Source organism: Prunus persica, chromosome G3 (genome assembly GCF_000346465.2).
Source record: "Prunus persica cultivar Lovell chromosome G3, Prunus_persica_NCBIv2, whole genome shotgun sequence".
NCBI classification, from domain to species: Eukaryota; Viridiplantae; Streptophyta; class Magnoliopsida; order Rosales; family Rosaceae; genus Prunus; species Prunus persica.
This window is the reverse complement of record NC_034011.1, coordinates 5775567-5798512: the sequence shown is the minus strand read 5'-3', so window position 1 is coordinate 5798512 and position 22946 is coordinate 5775567. Positions and strand designations below refer to the sequence as shown.

Sequence of the window (22946 nt, the reverse complement as noted above, 5' to 3'; positions counted from 1 at the left end):
AAAATTTAGAATTAAAATAAAATCACTCAAAATTGTTATGTCTTAAAACATTAAGTATTCCACGTCATCTACTGATGTAGAGAGATTATTTTCAACGTTGATTTAATGGTGAGAATATATATATATATATATATATATATTTTATATTTGGGAGGAATAAGAAGAAATTTGGTGGGTCCCACTTCAAACCACAAAGACCAAATCTCATTTTCATTTTCCAATTTGGTATGGCTTTTGATACTAAATTTGACACTAAGAAATTTCTGGAGCATCGGAGATGACACTTTTAAAATTTTTTTTTTTTTAATAATAAGAGAGACAATAACATAATAAATTCATAAATTATATAAATATATAAATAATTTTGATTAAAAAAGTTAATATCATTAATATTAGTTTTTTTTTATTTTATAAACTTACTGTTATTCACGAAACTTAAACTCATGACCTCTTGAAAATGTGAAAATAATGTCAGTACATCAAATAATAATTATACTTTTTATAATAAGTTAATCTATCTATATACACTATATATATAAAGCAAAAGACAGAGAATGATGAAACATTCAAAATATCAGAAAATGCCATTGGTTAATGCAAACGTTAAGAATTGAAATTATTAATTAAATAAGGATAATATAATAAATTCACATTTTTTTATATTAAAAAATTAAAATTAAAAGAAAAATCAAATAATAAAACTTATTTTTATAAAACACAACTATCTATTATCTTTTTTAATTTTAAAAATAAAATAAAAAATAAAAAAGAAAACCACGCATGTGCCAAGAGGCCAGTTTTGATTAAAAAAAAGAATCATCGAGTTAACATTACTAATTAGCTTTTAAAACCACTTTATTTTTAAAAAAATTGGACCTCAAAACGAGTCTTATTGAAATGGTGAAGAATCTAGAGACGTCGTTTTGATTTGTTTGGAAACCAAGCCAGGACGCACCGTTTAGTACTTCAGTGGTCTAGCCACGCAATCTCATCCATTCCCTGTTGAAACTCTCTCTTCACTTGGAGCCCTCACTTCCGCGCCATCCACAGCTCTCTGCTTGTGCGCCCACAGCGCCATCCATCGCTGCTCTGCTGCTTAACTCAGCTCAGCGCCACCAAAATTTTCTCACTGTAATCCCTCTCTCACCTTCGTTAGGGTTTCACAAATTCATTTTCCTAATTTTATTTAAAAGTTTCTTAATTTCTCGTACTTTAGCTTTGCTGTTCCGTTGCTAGGGTTCTTTGAGCACTGGGTTCGCGGTTCGTATCGCATATCAGGTAATTTTACTTTTGGTCCTTTTCGTTCTTTGGTTTCAATTCACCTTGTCTGTGTTAATTTATCATTGGAAATGTAACATGCCATCAAAGACTCTTGTTTTCACCTACTAATTGAGATACTTGAGTTTGATGCCATTTTCTTCTATCTTCAAGCTTCTGTTAGCTTCTCTCCGATATATATATATATACATATATATTTGTATATTATATATGTGTGTGTGTGTGTGTGTGTGTGTGTGTGTGTGAATATTTGTAGGTTAAGGATGTCTTTATTGTAAGAAAAGTGCACACATCTTTCCTAGGGCTAGGCTACCCAACAATTTATTTCAACAATCCGAACCGTCAATATTTTAGGTTATCTTAAGGTTACCCTTCAAAAGTGCACACATCCTTCCTAGGGCTAGGCTATCCAACAATTTATTTCAACAATCCAAACCGTCTATATTTTAGGTTATTAAGGTTAACCCTTCAAAAAATCATCCAGATTGAAAGTTTTTTAGTCTTAAAAAATGTGCAGAAAAACGCAGTTTGTTAGATAAATTTGAATTGTAAATGTGGATAATTAAATATGTAAACAGTTTCTGATTTAGCTGTTTTTTTTCCGCATGGATAATCGTTGAAAGAGAACCTAAAAACTGAATGGTTCCGATCATTGGTTTACAACCCATAAATAGGAGTATAGGGACATTCTTACTATAGAAAGCCTATATATAAATATTTCTATGTTTACTTTCAAATGATTTATTTGAAACTATATTTGCATCCGTTGCATCCCACATATATATTATATTATCATTTTCTTTACTGTTTTGGTTGTTCATTTCCTTAAATCTTTCATTTCTGGTGTGTGTAATGTTTAGTTGTATTAGTGTAGCCTTTGAGGCCTTTAAAGTGAATGCATTCTTATCTACTGCTGCCACCAATCTCAAGAAAGCGAAAACAAACATTTGTTCGTAAGATAAAAAAGGGGTTGGTTTGAGATCATTTTCATAAGTTAATTAAACCCAGTGATAATATGGAGTTTTATGCTATGTGTCAGAGATAAAATGTGAAGAGATTCACGAAGAAGGTAAAAGAACATCTTTAGAGGAGTTGATGGAGTAACTCAATTTGGCTGATTAAAGATAATATGTACAAAGTTTAAGATATAGAGTAGGGTAACGAGTAGCCTATCTCAGAATGAATTTGGAGTGGTGCTATCGCCATCCCAAACCTTATTTGCTGGCGCTATGGCCCGTTTTTTACAAAAATAAAAAAATTACAGTGTTATCTCCATATGAAATTAACTAAAACGATAATTCATTAAAAAGCCTGACTTTTTGAAAATAAAACATTGAAAGAGTGGCCCCGCTTTCCAGGGAAACCCCATGTCTTGGGCCTGGGTATCCACCATGGCATGACCATTTCATTAATTTCCAAAACACCTTTGTGCCAGAAGAGTTTTGCCACATTATGGCATCAAATGTACTGTTCTAATAATTGGATTTTCAATATTGCTATTCTAATATAGCTGTTCTAGAATTACTTCATATAATTTAGGTAAACTTCAATATTTTGCATTGGTTCTCTAATTTCTTTCATCACTCCAAGGTGCGGTATCCAGGAAATATGGTTGTTTGTCACCCATGACTGGTAGCGCCAAGTAATGTGCCCACCACCAGTAGTGTGCAATAGAGGATGAAAAAAAGCTAATGGGGGTGGGGCAGTGCCCAAGGCCGCTGTCTTTCTTATTTAGGAAGCATTGGGGTTAGGGCTAGAGAAGAGGGAAGAATAAGAAAAAGTAGGGTTAATTTAAGATTAACGGGGGGTGAGATGAATGGATTAGTATCTTTTTAATATTTGAATGGGGCTGAGTATATGGAGAGGGTGGGGAGATAGGATTTGAGGGTGGCAACAGTGCCACTCTAAAATTGTAAGTTTAAGAATTATAATTCATAGTTCTAAGAGATCATGAATGCAATCAAAACGGATACTGGATAGAATGAGAGACAACATGGAAAGGGAAATATAACAAATGTAAACCATTTTTACAAGGTGGGCCCAAAAAGAAGCGCGGTGAATAAAATATAACAAAGCTCAATGAGAGGAAGGGATAGCTTGACCAACTTTTAAAAATAGTAATATAATAATAACAAATGAGGCATTAAATACTTGTAATAAACTTTAAAGATGAGATAAGAAGGGAAGAATGTAGCGAGAGAGAGGCTCTTGATATCTGGGCCTCAGGTAGGTTGACTAGTCCTCCTTCGGTTCTTCTATATTCACTGCGTAAGTAGTTTCTCATTTATTTATTTATTTTACAATTTCTCTAAATAGTAGTTTATTGAACTATTTTTTCAATGTTAGCCCCAACTATGTTTGGATTGAACCACTTGAATATCCCTGATATATGTGTGTGTGTTTGTGCTCAGTGCTTACAGAAAGTTAACTAAATGGCAATAATACCTTCTGGAAGTACATGGGTTGCTCAATGGGGTATTCGTCCTCAGACTATGCTAAGGCCCTGTGCCATGAATAAGATGCTCACATCCCAATGCTGGTAAGTTTTTGTTTTTTAACATTTAAGAGCCTTATGAACAACATTCACTCCAGTTAAAGGTTCTGATTATATTCCTATTATAATGAACAGTTTAGACTATCATTTAGAGTAAAACACCAGTACCTGTTGACATTCTCTCTATATATGCTATATCTGTGCATCTGGTTTATTTGGTTTCAAATTTTAAATTAAAGTACATCTGCTTAACATGCTACCAACATCTCTTAGATTTTTATATAGTATTAGTTTAAGGATCATCTTGAATGCAGTGTTACAAGCAAAATAGGCTATTTGGGGGCACCGAGTTCAAGCTTCTTCTCTCGGGATTCCTTGAATGCTCTATTCTGTGCAGGCCCATCTCAAACTTCACATCGCAGTAGGGGAGCGAGATTCATAGTTAGAGCAGATTCTGTGAGTATAACAAACATTGGTTTTACTTACCTTTACTTCCTTGAATAAAGAAGCCTAATTGAATGAGTGCTCATTAACCGTTTCACAATTGATCTAAACTCATTCTCACATCCAGGATTTTTATTCTGTTCTTGGGGTCTCAAGAAATGCGAGTAAATCAGAAATCAAAAGTGGTATCTACACTTCCATTTTCTTTCTTCTTTTGTTTATTTTTCTTTCCTAAAACTATTGTCAGTGTATTGTTTCTGTTGCTTTTATATGCTTTCTTATTATTTGCTAATTTGTATTTTTGCTATAATTTTATAACCAGTCATTTTTGTTGATTTGAGATTTGATCTGTTTATAGAGTAAACTGCTTCCATTATGATATTCAGTTGTTAATTCTCCCTTAGCCTTGCATGTTTATCTCATTTTTTCGGCACATCTGATACATGGGCAAAATTTCATTAAGGAAATTTCTCTGCTGTACATTGCATGTATACAGTATACAGTCCATCCATTTCAGCAAGACTCCTTGTCCTTGGTATCCAGGCATCCAAAACTGAAAATTTTGAAATATAATATGAAACCTCTATTGTGTGAGGACTGTATTGTATTGTGAAAAGGTCAGGGCCACTTCTTGAATGCATACTTCTTGGTACAGATCAGAAAATAAAACTAAGCTTCTATCTTTTTGGATGTATAAAGCATCCAGTGTGATGTTCGTGTGCTTGATTATGTTTTTTTTCTTCTTCTAGATTTTATCATCCTCTAATTTCTCTTCTGTATACTTTTCACATTTCAGCTTACCGGAAGCTTGCAAGAAGTTTTCACCCAGATGTAAACAAGTGAGTCAGTGTTGCAACTTAATTTTGAATAATAGTATCTACCAGTTTCTTTTCCCTTAAATTCACTTTCTATCTTTTATCCTGCGTGTGTGTATGTGCACATGCATGCGAACACGTGTGTTGTGTTTTGTTCTATGAAAAAAGTAATCTCAGCTGTGTTATGTTGCAATTGAATGTTGAGCCAGATTGTTATGTTAGTGATCTATCAGCATGGTCCATAGAATTTGATGGTAGTATGTTTGAAGGTTTATGGTTAGTTTACTTTTCATTATATACAACTGTAGCATACCAACAGAAATAAGTGCAAATCGAAGGCCATGAAGAATATTCTCCCAAACTGTTGGCTATGTTCATATCCTTTATAACATGTCAATAGCATATCAATAGTGGTACAGCTTTAAGAGAAAAAAGCTGCTTGTAGGATATAGGTTCATACCTTGGCTTTGGGATTTTAGTAACTTGTGATTTAAATCTTAGGGTTGTCGAAGAAGATGCATAAAGGCTTTGGTAGAGCAAATTAGGGTTTGGATGAATGTATGTAAAGTGGAAAAACGAGTTGGATTTGAAAAGGCAGCTTGCTAGAAATCACTTGCTGTAGCTAATTTCTTGGGGCTATGTTGCTGTTTCAAAATTGGTAGACCTGAATCTGATCAAAATGCATCTGGTTCCTTATCTCACCACCCAGGCTAAAGTGACTGGGTGAGTTTAGATTAGTCAGTTTTCATGGGCTGTGTCGTAAGTGGGGTTTGGTAATATGAACACTAGAAAAGGACACAAAGCTTGATTGAAGCATTGAGGCTGAGTTGAACCTCTCTAGCTCTTGATGGTCATATATTCAAATTATATTTTTGCCAAAATGGTGCAACCTTTTCTGTCCTATAAAAAATGCCCAACTTTCTAGCCGTCCCTCGTGAGGAAATGTTCTTTTCCAAGCCAATATTCTCTCAAATATAGGTATTAATCGAACTATCAAATTATGCATATATATGTGTTTTGGATGCCTCATGTCTGGATTTTTGGAAGTTGATGTGTTGGGCCACCTTCTCTTAATGTCAAGACGTGCAAACCCGCCCACAAGTTATTGGAGTTGGCACATTAGTTTTTCCCTTTTTGTCACTATTGAAGAGATAGAAGTAAAACTGTTCTAGTAGGGTAGCTGAAGTCAGAATTTTCCTCATATGAAGTTTGATATATATTACCGGTGTATATCTGTTTTGCGAGTGGAATTGTTTTTTTCAAGTCTTTCCTTTATTTCCCTTCTAGCTTAGCTGTAGTTTATACCAATCTATTTGGTAAATGCTGTCTGTTTTCATTTTGTGGGAATTATTCTTTTCTATGTTGCAGAGAACCAGGGGCAGAAACAAAATTCAAGGAAATTAGCAATGCATATGAGGTAAAAGCATGGTTTTATTATGCATCATTGACCTGGTGGCTGTTGTAGTCGTTATTTTAATTATTTAATCTTTGTAGGTCTTGTCTGATGATGAAAAACGATCATTATATGACAAATATGGAGAGGCTGGACTTAAAGGTGCTGGTATGGGTACTGGGGTAAGTATCTCTCCAATCTTGATTGGGAAAAGATTGTTTTATTCATTGTATCTTTACTTTCTTACAGTGGGATGGTGAACTGTAATATTTCAGGATTTCAGCAATCCGTTTGATCTGTTTGAATCACTATTTGAGGGCATGGGCGGTATGGGTGGGATGGGCGGAATGGGTGGAATGGGGGGAAGAGGTTCTAGGAGTCGAGCGGTTGATGGACAAGACGAATATTATAATCTTGTCTTGAACTTCAAGGAAGCAGTTTTTGGGGTCGAAAAGGAGATTGAGATTAGCCGGTTGGAGAGCTGCGGGACTTGCAATGGTTCAGGTGCTAAACCAGGCACCAAGCCATCCAGATGCAGCACATGTGGTGGGCAAGGTCAGGTTGTTCAATCAGCAAGGACTCCTTTAGGTGTCTTCCAGCAGGTCATGACATGCTCTTCATGTGGTGGGTCTGGGGAAACATCCATCCCCTGCAACACTTGCTCTGGGGATAGTCGGGTGAGGAGGACGAAGCGGATCAGTCTTAAAGTTCCAGCTGGTGTGGACTCTGGAAGCCGTTTAAGAGTCCGAAATGAAGGTAATGCTGGAAGGCGGGGCGGGTCTCCTGGTGACCTATTTGTTATTATAGAAGTTATCCCAGACCCTGTCCTCAAACGGGATGATACCAACATTTTGTACACCTGCAAGGTGTCGTATATTGATGCAATTTTGGGGACTACAATTAAGGTTCCAACAGTTGACGGCATGGTTGATTTGAAGATTCCAGCTGGGACTCAACCAAACACGACCCTTGTGATGGCCAAGAAAGGTGTTCCTCTTTTAAACAAGAGCAACATGAGAGGTGATCAGCTGGTCCGTGTGCAGGTTGAAATCCCAAAGAGATTGAGCAATGATGAGAAGAAGCTCATCGAGGAACTTGCGAGTCTAAGCAAGGGCAAGGCCACAAGCCGGAGATAATTTTTGTGTGGTTCTTTGTTTCACCCATATAGTGCTGACCCCGTCAGTTTACGTTCTTCTTTGTTGGTGCATCTTTTTGGCCTTGATGCGCATTATGGAATTCATCAATTTTGAATTAGTTTGGGGAGGGGATCACATCCGTAGTCGTAGGTTAAATTATCTGGTGATAATGTGTCAGTTCTAGGGAGGGGACCTAAAGGAGGTACAAAAGAAATAAGACATCTTTTCTCATAATATATGCATTTCAACTTGATGTTAATTGTTGCCTTGATTCTTTGGGATCAAAAGAAATCGTATGATATGATTGTCTTTTTTATTCTTTTGACGGTTGTTTTATGTGCATGATACGCGGTTACTTCAATTTCTTTTAGGTGTTAAACTTCAATTTTTGTGAAGTGGTAACATTGATTTGAGTCAACACACCCATATACTGAGTGAATCACGGGCCTCTATATTTAGGTGGGTGTATTCAATTAGGATTTTAATAGATTATAATCACATGATTTTAATGTAATGAATTTCAGCAGGATTTGTCATTAAAAGATTTTACTTATGATTTTAATAGATTGTAATTATATGATTCTCTTATGATTCACTTAGGATTTTTTTGTTTTCTCCAAAGAATCAAAAGATTTTCTCTAGGATTTCATATGAAATAAAAATTATATAATAACATGAATTAATTATGCCACATGGATAAATAACCAAATGATAAAAGTAATAACAATAAAATCATGTAGCAACTAGACATGACTTAAGGAAAACAAAAGTTATTCAATACGTAATAAACATTTGTTGGATCTTCATCTCCTCATATGACCTAGATAGCATCTCTCCACATAGCTGAAGCTATGCTAGCTCTCCATGTGTTAGCATCCTCTCTTTGTTGTTCTTGGGTTTGATAAATCAGCTCAAAATTGTCCTCTTCATCAACTGGTATTGATGAGGATGAAGATGATGAAGATTCATCAGTTGGCTCAATAGGAAATTCATCGGAATGACACTCCTTACGAAGAAAGTTATGTAATGCTGCACATGCCAACACTAGCTCTGCTTGTGTTTTAAATAGAAATGGAGGAGTTGACTTACAAATTGTGAATCGCGATTTAAAAATACCAAATATCCTCTCGATCACATTCCTTAAGGATGCATGGCGAAGGTTGAACAACTCATTTTCATTTTCAGGACCACGACCATGACTTGCAAAATCTTGGAGATGATATCGCACATCTCGAAACGGAGCTAAAATTTGACATCGTTTTACATAGAAATAAAAACGTATTTCCCACCAAAAACACCAAAAAGATAAGTATTTACCTTGAGGAACTTTAAGACCATTCCTCCTTGATAGAGCATCACTTAACACTTTTGAATCATGAGCCGAACCCTCCTATCCATTAAGGACATACATGAATTTCAAATCAAAATTGCATCGGTATCATCGACACCTAATGCAAGTGAGCCATTCCCAGTAGCAGTTGCACCCCTAACCACAATTTTTAAATCATCATAATTAGCAACACTTTCTGTCTGAAGGTTCTTGTGACTTGGGTGGGACTAGCAAAGAAAAAAAAATGATGATTGTTAATATATTATAAATAAAATATTAGAGCAAGCTAGTAAGTGACATAGCATATAATATGAAGCTCACCTTCAAGTAATTTTCCCATACTTCATCACTAGCCGTGAACTTCTTTGTAATTGGGTCCCACCCAAATCCAGAGTTGTTACGCATAAGAGTAGTCATTTTGTCAAACTGCTTTTTATACCATCTCATTCGGGTCACGTAATTGTTATATGTTTTAGGAGACACGGTTTTCTCATTTAGGCGAGGAAGTACTCTTTTTTCTATTGTTTGCTTACTTATTGACCCATTACTATCACGCCATCCTCGACTGATACCATCAACCAATAGCTCTAACAAGAAATCGCTTTCTTCCTTGGTCCAATGTTCATAATTATCGGAACTTTTGCCTTTTCCTTTGTCATTTCCTTGTTGTGAATCCTTCATTTTACTACATCATACATGTAAGAGAAACTTCTTTTACTACTATATCATATATCACACATAATTTTCACAACTTTACATCAAACAACAATGATAGAGCCAAATAAGCACATGAGAAAAGGCAATTAGGATAAATTCATACTTGCAAAAAAAGAAAGTCCCAAATTTTAGTGATGTGTAGTTACCTGGATACTCTTGAGCAAATGAAATATGCTTCAATCTTCTTATAATGATACACCAATCTAAGCAAATAAAAGTAAAGCTTAGACTTTTATTAATATGTAATAAATATCATTGCATATATAACTTGATAAACTTTCGTTAATTGATTGGTATGCAAACCCTTGATTATTTTTCATGTTCTGGAGGCCCAAAGAATTATTTTTCATAAACTTTCATAAATAAACTTTCATGTTGTGTAGTCTTGGTGGTTCTATGACCCTTTTTTGGTCTTTATTAATGAAAGTTCATCTTTACCAAAAAAATTAAAATTAAAAAAAAAATCGTAGTACATTGGTCCTTTTCTCCCAAGTGGGACGAGAAGACCCAAACACTGTGCATTCAAACCAAGAAATAAAGCATCCTAACGCAAGGAAATTTCCTAGTGATTGACTTCTTCTAGTCATTCCACTGTCCACTATTTATTAGTATTATATAAAAACAAAGACAAGAAAGACTAGTTTAGATCAAAACAAAGCTCTATAGTTATTTCTGGTTTGTAAGCTCTATAGTCATTCTCCAGTTTTTACAAAAATAATAAAATATTGTTTTATGAAATAATAAATAAATAAGAAAAATCATTCCTAAAGAATGAGGCAGTGTGCAACAAACCAAAAACACCAACTATCAATCTTTACAGATTGGTTTCTTCTTCTGTGTCTGTTCCACAGCAAAGCAATACAGATATACACGGATGTATGTAGGCTTGTACCCACAGCAAAGCAACACATATAATACAAAAAAAGGTATGACATCATATATGATAGCATGTGAAGAGATAAAGCAAAAAGATGAGAACCTTGTTCACTTCTCAAGTTTGTTCATCTTCTCTCAAAACAAACTAACGTGAGAATCAGATGTAATAGGGTGTGATTTTTTTATGGGATTTGGTATTTATATCAGCCACTGAAAAGTCTCACAGAATACATCACTTAATGAAATACCTCAAAATCGGTAAGTTTTTTAATACCATCGTACTTTTTCTCATCTTTTGAAAGTCCTAATTGAATACTGCTAGACTTGCATTGATGATTTTAAAATCCTAATTAAATACTATCATATTTTTATTGATTACTTAAAAATCATAATTGAATACCAGTAGACTTTTAAACTTCAAAAAAATATATTAAAATCTTAATTGAATACACCCCCCTTAGGGATTGCATTTACCCGCATTTGAGAGTCTTGAACATTCATTAAATTTAATGGGTAAAAACAAGTCACGTCACATGTATATATTTTTTTCTCGCAAAACACTCTTGCAGCTAACTGACGGCGTCCATTTTCCATCTTTTTTGGGTAAAATTTTTATTCTTCCTCAAATGAACAAAATCGAGTCTCTACTGTAAAATATTGTACATTTATATGCATTCAGAAAAATCTTAAACCAAGTAATCCAACATTGTTCACCAAGCGGCATCAACACTGGATTTTGTTTCTTATTCTTCTCTCTCTCTCTCTCTCTCTCTCTCTCTCTCTCTCTCGTAACACACCGTTTCTAACTTTCCCTAATTTTTCTTCTTTTTTTCATCATTCTTTGTTCCTTTGTTTATTTACAATAAATTCTTTTCTTTTTAATAGCAGAATTTGCAATAAATTCATAGAAGAATTTTTCTTCAACCACAGAAAAGCATTGGCACAATTGTTACCCATATTTATGAGTTCTTCAATATGAAAGAACAAATCTCCAGTGAGTTGAGCATCATAATTTAGTTGATCAAAGAAAAGGTGAGTTTTTTAAGAAGAATATGTATTTGAACCAAATTAATTTTGGTTGAGTATCAGGTTGTGGCAAGCCTGTTGATGAAAAAATGGCTTTAGCCCTTCATTTTATGAGGTGTCCTCGATCAAGCGATTGAGACACGAAACACCAGTGGTGAAACCTAGATACAGAATGAGAAAATATGTTATAAACTGATTAAAAAAAATGGAAGTTATGGAATTAAGATTTAAAAAAAGAATCTCTTAGGATAGAGACAAAACAAAAAAAAACAAAACAAAGGGGAAAGGCAAATAGGTGTCCGTGTTGCTCTGCTGGGTTTCACCATTGTTGGCGTGACTTGTGGATATTGACTTACTTTCCTTACACATCAAGAATTCATATTATAATTGTAATTGATTTACTTTAATTCCTGATTTCTTACTATAAATAGATTTATGAATTTATTATTTACTTGCCCATTCAGGTTTCGTTGTATTATAAATATGACCTCCTACAAGGAGAAGAATACACAGAAAATTTCCACAAACAAATATTCTCTCATAGTTTTCATATTTTAGCATGGTATCAGAGCGGCGATCTTGGAATTGCTGACTCTAGTTTCAAACCCCTGCAGCCGCTATGGGGGTTGATGATTTTTTCAACCCTCAGAGCAATTCCACCCATTTGCCCTTAGCCATGGCAAGGGGGGAGCTAGGGCAGCCACTATTCACGTAAATAGTGGTTGCCCTTGCAAATAGTATTTTGTGTTTCCACCCATTGCCATGGCTAAGGGCAATTACTGTTCATTTTTTTTGTTTTTTTCACAAATTTTTTAATGAAAATAATTAATTTGGATAATATTTTCGGGTTCCTACGTGTCAAGACTATTCATAATCGGATAAAATTTCAAAATAAGATTTTTGGATTCAAATTTCGGATGAATTTCAAAATTCAAATTTCAGATAAATTTTTGGGTTCAAATTTCGAATGAATTTCAAAATTCAAAATTCAGATAAATTTGGGTTTAAATTTCGGATGAATTTCAAAATTCAAATTTCATACAAATTAGGGTTGAAATTTCGAATGAATTTCAAATTTCAGATAAGATTTTCCTCCAATCAAATCAAGCCACGTGGCATGTCTATCTTGCCAAAATTTTCTATAAAACCAGAGGCTCAGCTCATACCTCTCACACCACATCTTTCTATATTTTCATTTCTCAGAGTTTAGAATTCATACTTCATTCATTCTCAATATAAGATTTTAGGAGATGCTTGGAGAGGCAAAAACAAGAAACAAATGAGAGAAACCGTAGAGCAGATGAAATCAATGAGTTGCAGAGACAAGTCGATGAACAAGTTCTCATAGCAGTGGCTTTGCAAGATGAAGAGAACCAAGGTCGCCGCCGTGGTTCACAAGTCGGTCGCCGCCGGAATGTGGAAAGACATAGGCATTCTCGGGGTAAGAATCTTTTGGAAGATTATTTTATCCCAACTTCTTTGTACTCTGATGTTGATTTTCGAAGGTGATTTAGAATGCAACCCCATTTGTTCAATAAAGTCATGCATGATATTTGCAATTATGATGCATACTTTGTTCAAAAGTGTGATGCTACTGGGGTTTTGGGGCTTCTTCCGGAGCAAAAGCTTACAGCTGTTATACGAATGTTGGCGTATGGAGCATCTGCTGATTAGGTGGATGAGATTGCCCGGATGGGGAAGTCCACTACGTTGGAGGCTTTGGTAAGATTTTGTCAAGCAGTTGAAACTCTGTACAGTAGGGACTACCTGCGTAGACCTACTCCTAGGGACCTCCAACGGCTTCTACAAAAAGCCGAAGCTCGAGAATTTCTAGGAATGATTGGTAGCATGGACTGCATGCACTGGCAATGGAAGAATTGCCCAACTGCTTGGCAAAGTGATTACGGAAATAGAAAAGGCCAAAAAAGTATCATCCTTGAAGCTGTTGCTGGCTTCGACACATGGGTTTGACATGCCTTCTTTGGAGTTGCAGGATCCCAAAATGACCTCAACGTGCTGGGTCAATCCCCGGTCTTCAACGATGTATTGAGAGGCCAGAGCCCCAATATCACCTATCAAGTCAACAATACAGTGTACCAGACGGGGTATTATCTAGCTGACTGCATCTACCCGAGGTGGACCACTTTTGTCAAATCCATTCCGAATCCCCGATCCCAAAAGCAAAAATTATTTGCTACCTATCAAGAGGGATACAAGAAAGATGTCGAAAGATGTTTTGGCATCCTTCAAGCTCGGTGGTTGATTATTCGAGCTGCGGCCCGTATGTTTGATGAGGAGATCCTCAGAAGCATTATGATGACTTGCATCATCCTCCATAATATGATTGTAGAGGATGAGTACGATTATGATGCTTTAGAGGTCTATGAACCGGATCCAATGAACACGGCCTTGACACGGATTTTTGAAAGGCCCATGGGGCCAAGTGGAGAACCGTTTGAGCCGGAACCGTTGGTGAGGGATGGTCATTTGATGACCCGAATGATAGATTGATATACAGAGATGCAATCTTCGTATATTCATGAAATGCGTCAAGTTCACTTGATGAAGCATCTATGGGCGGTGAAAGGCAATGAAGATGAATGATGGAGCATAGATGCTTTGGTTATGTTTTATTTAGTTATGGTTAGGTTGTGTTGTATTTTTATTTATTATGGTTTGGTTGTGGTTTGTTATTATTATTGTGCCTTGTTTGTAGTTTTTTTTTTATTTTAATTTTGTTTTGTTTGAAGTATGGAATATGTTGAATAAAAAGGTAATTTATTGAATGCTTTGTTTATTAAATAAAGAAATCTAATACAAGTCATTAAGAATTACTACTACTAAAATAAAATACATGAATTACAACAACTTTAATAGAAAACATGAAAAATACAAATACATAAAAGGTATGCTAATTAATTTAATGGTTTCCATCATTTAACCAATCCGTGTTGCTAGGCCCATCATCCTGAAAAAGTCTTCTTCTCATAATATCCCTTCGTTCTAGCTTCCAAAATTGTTTTGTTTCAAGGGACATATGACTTGTATACATCGCCATGGTTTCCCGATCCGTCTTGTCCATATCTTTTTTGTGCAAATACTCCCTTTCTCGTGCATACTTAGCTTGAAGGGCCAACTTGTTATTCTGGCGTTTCTGTTCCATTTCAATTCTTATGCCGTTTTGCCTTGCAATTTCCTCCAAAAACGTTGAATTATTATTGCTTGAATTACCCACTTTCTTTGCCTTGGTGGCCTTTCGGCCAATGGGCCTCGGCTCCTTTTCGATGGGTGAGTCTTGACTCATAGGGAAATCGAGAGGTGAATCCGATGTCATTGAATCACAGAGTGGCGTCTCGTTTAGCACTACGGCGGGACCCGTAGGAATAATTATGAAGCGTTTGCAATATTTCACCACCTCCCAACATTCATGATGGTTGAAACTTTTTTTGCCACCTCCGGTTGCACCGAACCACATTTGTGCTTGAATCATCTATTTAACAAAAAAATGAAAATGCAATAAATATTTAAAATATATTGGATATGCAAGTAACAAAAAAAAAAATAATGCAAATGCAATTAACCTTACAAATAAATTAGAAGTGCAAGAAAATTAAGAAACAATTGGAAATGCAAGAAATATTAACAACATATTAAAAATGCAAGAAATATTAACAACATATTGAAAATGCAAGAAATATTAACAAAATATTTAAAATGCAAGAAATATGAACAAAATATTTAAAATGCAAGAAATATTAACAAAATATTGATATTGCAAGAAATATGAACAAAATATTTAAAATGCAAGAAATATTAACAAAATATTGAAAATGCAAGCAATATTAACAAAATATATATATTAGGAGATTAAACTTAATAAAACAAAAATTATAAAATACTTACCTCGTTAGTACGATTTTCCCGCTTCTATAGTTGTCCATCGCTTTTGCTAGGGCATCTCTCTATTTTTCCAACTCTTTATTGAGAATTTTCCACATACTAGATAATGCCAGCTCCGTACGAGTAGACCCCGGAATTTTTTTACAAAATTCGGCATGAATTTTTTTTCCACATATGAAAAAATTTCATCTCATTGCCGGACACGGGACAATGACAAATTTGGAGCCAAGCCTGACACAAGGAAACATCTTCCATGGTGCTCCAAGCCCCTCCGGTTTCAATAGAAGAAGCCATAAAAATATGAAATCAAAATACAAGGTGAAAAAGAGGAAAATGTTGAGTAAATAGTGAATAATAGTAGAAGTATAATGAAATGTATGAGGATTGGTGTTGAAAGTGAAGGGTATTGATAGGTATTTATAGAAAAAAAAATCTGAATTTTTTAGAATTTTTTTTCATAATTTTATTGCCCAAAAAATGCCAACTGTTGGATTGGATTTAGATATGCTGATTGAAGGGCTGGGGGCGAGACACGTGGCATATTCCCGTTGGAGCTGGCGTCGCGCTGACGTCAGCGCGCGCTGGTTCAAATTTTTTTTACCAAAAAAAATTTGAAGGCGTTTGCTGACGTCAGTGTGACGCAAGCGCTGACGTTAGCGCAGGCTGAACTCGCCTTCGGGTTGGCCGCTGGAACGAATTTTTTTTTTTTTCCCCGTAGCCTCGGGCTCAGCTAGCCCGTTGGACTTGCTCTCATACAGGTTGCACCACCGACTCCTTCTCTTATTCTCAACCAACCATCGTTGACTTGAGTGCCCAAATGGCTCAGCTCTTACAAATGCATACTTTGACCCCGAACCCGATCCAGAATTAGGATTCTCTTTTGACGACCCTGACCCTGACCCCAATGATGACCCCGACCCCAAATTTGTCTCTGATTCAGACCCCGATCCCGAATTTGACTCCGACTTCGACCCCGACTCAAGCTCATATTCCGATCCAAATTCCTACTCAACCTGTATCTTATGCATCTTCCGCTGCACAGATTATGACTTCTTGACTAACGACCCCGACACATGGACCAAATTGCGCATATTATGGTGATCCGAGAAACACTTGTGAGACTTGTTTTACATTGCCTGGCTACCCCGATTGGTGGGCTACTCTTACAGATCGAGGACAATGCAATATGACTAGTAATGATACTAGTTATGGATTCCATACTTCCGATAAGATTGATTCCATGAGCTGAATAATTGATTCTGGTGCAACTGATCATATGATGTTTGATCCTGATGATTTTCTGAATACTACACAACCTCGACGAACCTGTATTGCAAATGCCAACGGTGTTACTTATCCTGTGACAGGGGCTGGCACTGTTGCACTCTCATCCTCTCTCACACTGTCTAATACTTTACTTGTTCCATCTTTGTCCACTAAATTGTTGTCAGTTAGTCAGCTTACTGAACAATTGAATTGTTGTGTACTCATTTACTCGAGTTTTTGTTTGCTTCATGATATTCACACTAAGGAGATTCTTGGTCGTGGTACTAAGAGAGGGAGCTATATTATGTTGATGACTTCAGTCCCGGCATGGCTAACAGTGTGACACATCCCTTTGATAACAAACAAAAGCAAATCTGGTTGTGGCACCGTCGATTAGGACATTCGTCTTTTAGTTATATGAAGCATCTTATACTAGATTTATTCTCAGGTTTCAAGAACTCTGACTTCACATGTGATACTTGTATTTTGACCAAGAGTCACTGTGTGCCCTACCCATTGAGTACGAACAAGTGTACTACTCCATTTACATTAATTCACTCTGATGTCTGGGGACCTTCGCCTATCACTACTCCTTCTAGTGTTCGATGATTTGTGACATTCATCGATGATTGTACACGGATGACATGGCTTTATTTGCTGAAGAATAAAAATGAAGTGTTTTCCCATTCTCAGTCCTTCCACAAATAGATGAAAACTCAGTTTAATGCTCAAATCCAGATTCTTCGCTCAGACAATGGTGGAGAATTTGTCAATCATGACTTTTAGACTTACTTCCAACAACATGGAATTATCCATGAGACGACTTGTCCTCAGACACAGCAACAAAATGGTGTTGCTGAACAAAAGAATCGACATCTTCTTGAAACAGCCCGAGCACTTATGATTGGTGCTCATATTCCTCGCCATCACTAGGATGATGCTATTGTCACCGCAGTTCACCTGATCAACCGCATGCCTTCTGGTGTATTGACCTTTAAAACTCCCTTACAGGTGCTTGCGCAACACAGACCTCTGCCCTCTGTTTTGGTACTCACACCCCGAATCTTTAGATGTGTGGCTTTCGTTCATCTCCACAAAAATCAACGTAGCAAACTTGATCCATGTGCACTTGGTTGTGTTTTTGTGGGTTATGCTACTCATCAGAAAGGTTACCGCTGTTATCACCCTCATACCCAACGAACCTATGTCACTTTGGATGTGACCTTTCTGGAATCTGAGCTGTTCTTCCATGACCCATCATCCAATCCTATGCTTCAGGGGGAGATACAAAGTGAAGAGCAGAATTGGAGCAACTTGGAAAACAAAGAAATTCTCCTATGTACAGAAATGATTGATCATCCCGAGTCTGGAGCATGAGATTACTCTCTGTCGAAAAGCGACCAATCGCCTATTCATAGTGATCAATTGCCTGACCCACCTGATTCATGCGAAGATATTTCTGATCCAAGTCTTACACCTACAGGTAATACAGAACAACAAGATTAAGACCCCCTCTAACTCAACAGTACCAACAGACCAATCTCCTGAGAATATCCTTGAGGTAACTACTCCTACTAGACTTGTGCATTTAGATGATAAAACTATTGGATATCAATTACCGTTCAGGCAAAATCGTGGGAAGCCACCAAACTATTATTCACCTGATATTGGCAAGACATCCAAGTATCCAATTGCAAATCATGTATCCACTAAGAAGCTGTTTGAACCACTCAAGGCTTTTGTGCATCAGTTGTCTGCTATCCATATTCCAACCAAGGTCTCTGAAGCATTGAAAGATCCTAAGTGGGTCCAAGCTATAAAAGAGGAGATGAAAGCTCTTGAGAAAAATCAGACTTGGACATTGGAGACTATACCACGAGGAAAAAAGACTATCAGATGTAGATGGGTGTTTACTATAAAACACAATGCAGATGGATCTATCGAGCGATACAAGGCAAGACTTGTGGAAAAATGGTACACACAGACCTATGGTATAGACTATGAAGAAACTTTTGCTCCAGTTGCAAAGTTAAACACCGTCAGAGTCTTATTGTCCCTTGCAGCTAATTTGGATTGGCCACTACACCAGTTTGATGTAAAGAATGCTTTTCTACATGGCGAACTCATGGAGGATGTGTACATGGACATTCCTCCTAGATATAATACTACTCAGACTGGAACAGTTTGTAGGTTACGAAAAGCATTGTATGGATTGAAACAGTCACCACGTGCATGGTTTGGATGGTTCACCATGGCAATGAAGAACAATGGTTTCAAACAGTGCAACTCAGATCATACTCTATTCTTGAAACATCGAAAAGGGAAGGTAACTGCATTAATAATCTATGTTGATGATATGATTATTACTGGGAATGATAAACATGAAATATCACAGCTACAAGACTATCTGGCTACGGAGTTTGAGATGAAGGATCAAGGTGGACTCAAGTATTTCTTGGGAATTGAGGTGGCTCGATCGCAGCAAGGCATATTTCTCTCTCAAAGGAAATATATCTTGGACTCGTTGACAGACACAGGAATGTTAGATTGTAAACTTGCGGACACTCCAATTGTTCAGAATCATCATCTTGGAGAATATCTGGATCAAGTTCCAACTAACAAAAAAAGATACCAAAGGTTAGTGGGAAGATTGATCTATTTGTCACATACTCGACCAGACATTGCTTATGCGGTAAGCGTTGTCAGTTAATTTATGCACTCTCGAAGTGAAGACCACATTAATGCAGTTCTTCGGATACTTAGATATTTGAAGTTTGCACCTGAAAAAGGACTTATGTTCTCAAAGTATGGTCATCTAAATATTGATAGTTATTCAGATGCAGATTGGGCAAGTAATGTAACAGATAGAAAATCCACATCGGGTTACTTCACATTCGTGGGAGGTAATTTGGTGACATGGAGGAGCAAGAAACAGAATGTAGTAGCTTTATCCAGTGCAGAAGCCGAGTTCAGAGGCATGACTAAAGGGATTTGTGAACTTCTTTGGTTAAAAAAGTTGCTTACTGAACTTGGGTATAAACCTATATCCACAATGAATCTCTTTTGTGACAACAAGGCTGCTATAGCCATTGCACAGAATCCGGTTCAGCATGATCGTACTAAACATGTTGAGGTGGATCGACACTTCATCAAACAGGAGCTTGAGGCTAAAGTGTTTCAGTTTCCTTTTGTGAAATCCGAGGATCAATTGGCGGATATTTTAACAAAGGCGATTTCCAATAAAGCATTCCATAATTCACTGGATCAGTTGGGCACTGACGACATCTATGCACCAACGTGAGAGGGAGTGTTGGCGTGACTTGTGGATATTGACTTACTTTCCTTACACACCAAGAATTCCTATTATAATTGTAATTGATTTACTTTAATTCCTGATTTTTTACTGTAAATAGATTTAGGAATTTATTATTTACTTGCCCATTCAGGTTTCGTTGTATTATAAATATGACCTCTTACAAGGAGATGAATACATAAAATTCCCACAAACAAATATTCTCTCATAGTTTTCATTTTTTAGCAACCATTTGGTATAGAAAGATGTTCGATTTTGTTTATCAGCTGAGGAATGAAACCTTGACCTAGAAAACAGAAGGCCAGCTAGAAAACCAACGGCATGAGTAAGCTTTAAATTCTGCGTTTTGGGGAGAAAAAATAACATCTCCGAAAGTTTCACCCCTATCTTTGCTAGTACTGGCATATCTCGCTTGTACAATACGCATGCTTTGGCGTTTCGGGATCACGGGAGCTTTATTGCCTATCTTCTTCTTCTTTTTTGGGGGGTGGGTGCCTACGTGGATTTTAAAAAAAAAAGGAATGAAAACATGAATACGAGAGGAAAAAGGGGAACAACATGAGCTTGAGTCACAAGTATTTAGCAATTATCTATACTTACTATGAGAAGGTGAAGCTTCCAGCACCTCGCCAGTACACTTGCTGTAGTGAGAAGCCGTAGGTTCCCGATGCGCTGAATGCTCCGATGAAGACTTTCCCTTGGCTTTGGAAGGGAAAATTGCTGCCACTTGGGGGATGAACCTCTTCGGCTTCTTAACAGCTTGTTTTCTCTCTACACCACGATCCTCCTCTCGCTTTCACTTCCCCTGCACAGTGCTTCTTCCAGCGTCGTGAGGGTTTTGTTTCCCCAGCTTCTATCTCAGCTCGAAGAATTCCCTAACAATTACACCACTTTTTGGCGGTAAAAGGCAAGTTTCGCTTCTCACTTAATGAAACAACTTTCTCTTTCGACGCTGGGTGGGCATGACGAGCCATTGAGGAAGGAAGTCTATCGTAGTGAGTGGCATGGAATTGACTGAACAAAGCAAAGTAGCGGTTCTAATAACCTTTTGAGAAGTCATCAACTCTCTCTCTCTGCCAACTAATACAAGGGCAAGGGGCCTGCCATCATTCGACACATTACCCCCACTCTTACGGCTGGGACCAAAGGGCACACCTTGATCGAGCTCAAACTGTCGTCTAACTTGATGCAACGAATAGTTCACGGAGACCTCCAAGTGATCGTCATCTAGTGTGGGCAAAAGGAGACATGCAACATTCAACAGGGCATCTTTTCTCAAATGATGACCTTATGTCGTCACTGTAGGAGCCTCAATATTAGCCCCCTCCCCATTGTTTAAGAATGCTTGTAAGAACCCTTTCGTAGGTGAAGAGCCAATGCCAAAAGTTACCTCGGCGATTGATCCCGCGTCTATATCCAGATTTAGCATAGAGAGGGACTTGTTTCTAGCTATTCCTTTATTTTTTCAGTACCCCTGTGATGTCAGCAAGGGTTGGTCAGACTGGGTTGATCACGAACTAATGAACCTATCTACTTGTGACATCTTATGCAGGACAAAGGTACTGGATGCCATTTTTCTTTCCAAGACGTGCGACATTCATACCTTTGTTTGTTCATAGGGGGAATTTACCCCTATACTTGAGGATGTGGCGAACATTTTCCACCTCCTTATTTGTGGAAGTCAAGACCCTTTCAATATTGCTCTAACTCCAGAGGACAGGTAGAAGCTTGAGATTTTGCAAAAGGGCACCCTAACCTTTCCTAGTACCTCTTTCAGCTTCAGCAACTGGATACAATATTTTGGGAATGTAAATAGAGAGGAGCCTTGCCAACCCGCCGCACTTATATCATTATGGCTCGGGAGGTTTATTTTCTGTGATTTTTCTCAAGATTACCTGCACGAGCGAGTGTTCCCTTGAGCTTTGGCAACAACGTGAGGTAACACGATCCCTCTAGCCCCCATGTTCCTAGGGCACCTATACCGGCTACTCGACCAAGTAGTTGATGAAAGATAAAGTTCTCGACACTGTCTAGCAGCCCTAAAAAGTTTTGACCTTTCCATTGCATTCGCTTAGACCCCTTGCAAATCAAAGGAAGCTTGTATGGTATATAGGAGCCCTTGACAGAGTCAACAATCAGCCTTGCCCGTGAACAAGGGAATGGGAACACATCTAACCCTTTGAGGCGCTCTCATAACAATACCTGCATAAAACTAGAGTTCAAAAGAGTTTCCACGGCCATAGTTCCCGTTGCCCTTTTTTCAAAAAGTTGAACCTGGTCGAGTAGCCGATATAGATGCCCCAAGAACATAGGGGCTGGAGAGATCATGTTGCCTCGCGCTATTGCCGAAGCTCAAAGGAACACTTGCTCGTGCAGTCAATCTTGAAAATCACAGAAAATAAACCTCCCGAGCCGTAATGATATAAGTGCGGCGAGTCGGCAAGTCTCATTTCTGTTTGCATTCCCAAAATGTTGTATCCAGTTGCTGAACCTGAAAGAGGTGTTGGGAGAAGTCGGGGCACCCTTCCGCAAAATCTCAAGCTTCTCGGTCTTGACTTCCACAAGCAGGGAGGTGGAAAATGTTCTCCACATCCTCAACCATAGAGGTAAATCCCCTTATGAACAAACAAAGGTATGTGTCTCGGTGCTTCACCTCCTAACCACGTGATGAAGCCACCTTGCTTCGATATGAATGTTGCACGTCTTGGAAAGAAAAATGGCATCCAGCACCTCTGTCCTGCTCAAGATGTCACAAGTAAATGGGTCCATTAGTTCGCGATTAACCCAGTCTAACCAACTCTTGCGCTGACACCACAGGGGTATTAAAAAAATAAAGGAACAGCCGGAAACAAGCCCTTCTCTATGCAACATCTAGATATAGACGCGGGATCAATCACCGGGGCAACTTCTGGCACTGGCTCTTCACCTATGACAGGGTTCTCACAAGCATCTAAGCAG

At 37.4% G+C, this 22946-nt stretch overlaps 2 protein-coding genes and 1 pseudogene across 3 annotated transcripts; 1 reads left to right on the top strand and 2 right to left on the bottom strand.

Annotated features, from left to right (window-relative positions):
• Positions 986–7883, top strand: LOC18783986 (chaperone protein dnaJ A6, chloroplastic). Of its 2 annotated transcripts, none has more exons than XM_020559776.1 (9): positions 986–1131; positions 1237–1278; positions 3690–3817; positions 4087–4228; positions 4344–4401; positions 5013–5055; positions 6400–6448; positions 6526–6606; positions 6700–7883. In XM_020559776.1, the coding sequence occupies exons 3-9, from the start codon at positions 3711–3713 to the stop codon at positions 7558–7560; spliced, it is 1341 nt and encodes a 446-aa protein (XP_020415365.1). In that variant the 5' UTR covers positions 986–1131; positions 1237–1278; positions 3690–3710; the 3' UTR covers positions 7561–7883. The 2 variants fall into 2 exon arrangements, with proteins under 2 accessions (XP_020415365.1, XP_007217727.1); XM_007217665.2 differs by having other exon boundaries at positions 1217–1278.
• On the bottom strand, positions 8260–8971 carry LOC109947950 (annotated as a pseudogene).
• LOC18782392 (uncharacterized protein At2g29880) lies at positions 8260–9571 on the bottom strand. The gene is made up of 2 exons (XM_007217291.2): positions 9212–9571; positions 8260–9117 (listed from the first exon to the last, which is right to left on the bottom strand). Exons 1-2 carry the CDS (start codon positions 9569–9571, stop codon positions 8977–8979), a joined length of 501 nt encoding a protein of 166 aa, XP_007217353.2. The 3' UTR covers positions 8260–8976.

Coding starts and splice junctions, on each gene's coding strand:
- LOC18783986 (XM_020559776.1), top strand. CDS start 3,711: ATGGCAATAATACCTTCTGGAAGTACATGGGTTGCTCAATGGGGTATT. Junction 4,402..5,012: donor TAAATCAGAAATCAAAAGTG/GTATCTACACTT, acceptor TTCACATTTCAG/CTTACCGGAAGCTTGCAAGA. Junction 6,449..6,525: donor AAATTAGCAATGCATATGAG/GTAAAAGCATGG, acceptor TAATCTTTGTAG/GTCTTGTCTGATGATGAAAA.
- LOC18782392 (XM_007217291.2), bottom strand. CDS start 9,571: ATGAAGGATTCACAACAAGGAAATGACAAAGGAAAAGGCAAAAGTTCC. Junction 9,118..9,211: donor TATGGGAAAATTACTTGAAG/GTGAGCTTCATA, acceptor TTTCTTTGCTAG/TCCCACCCAAGTCACAAGAA.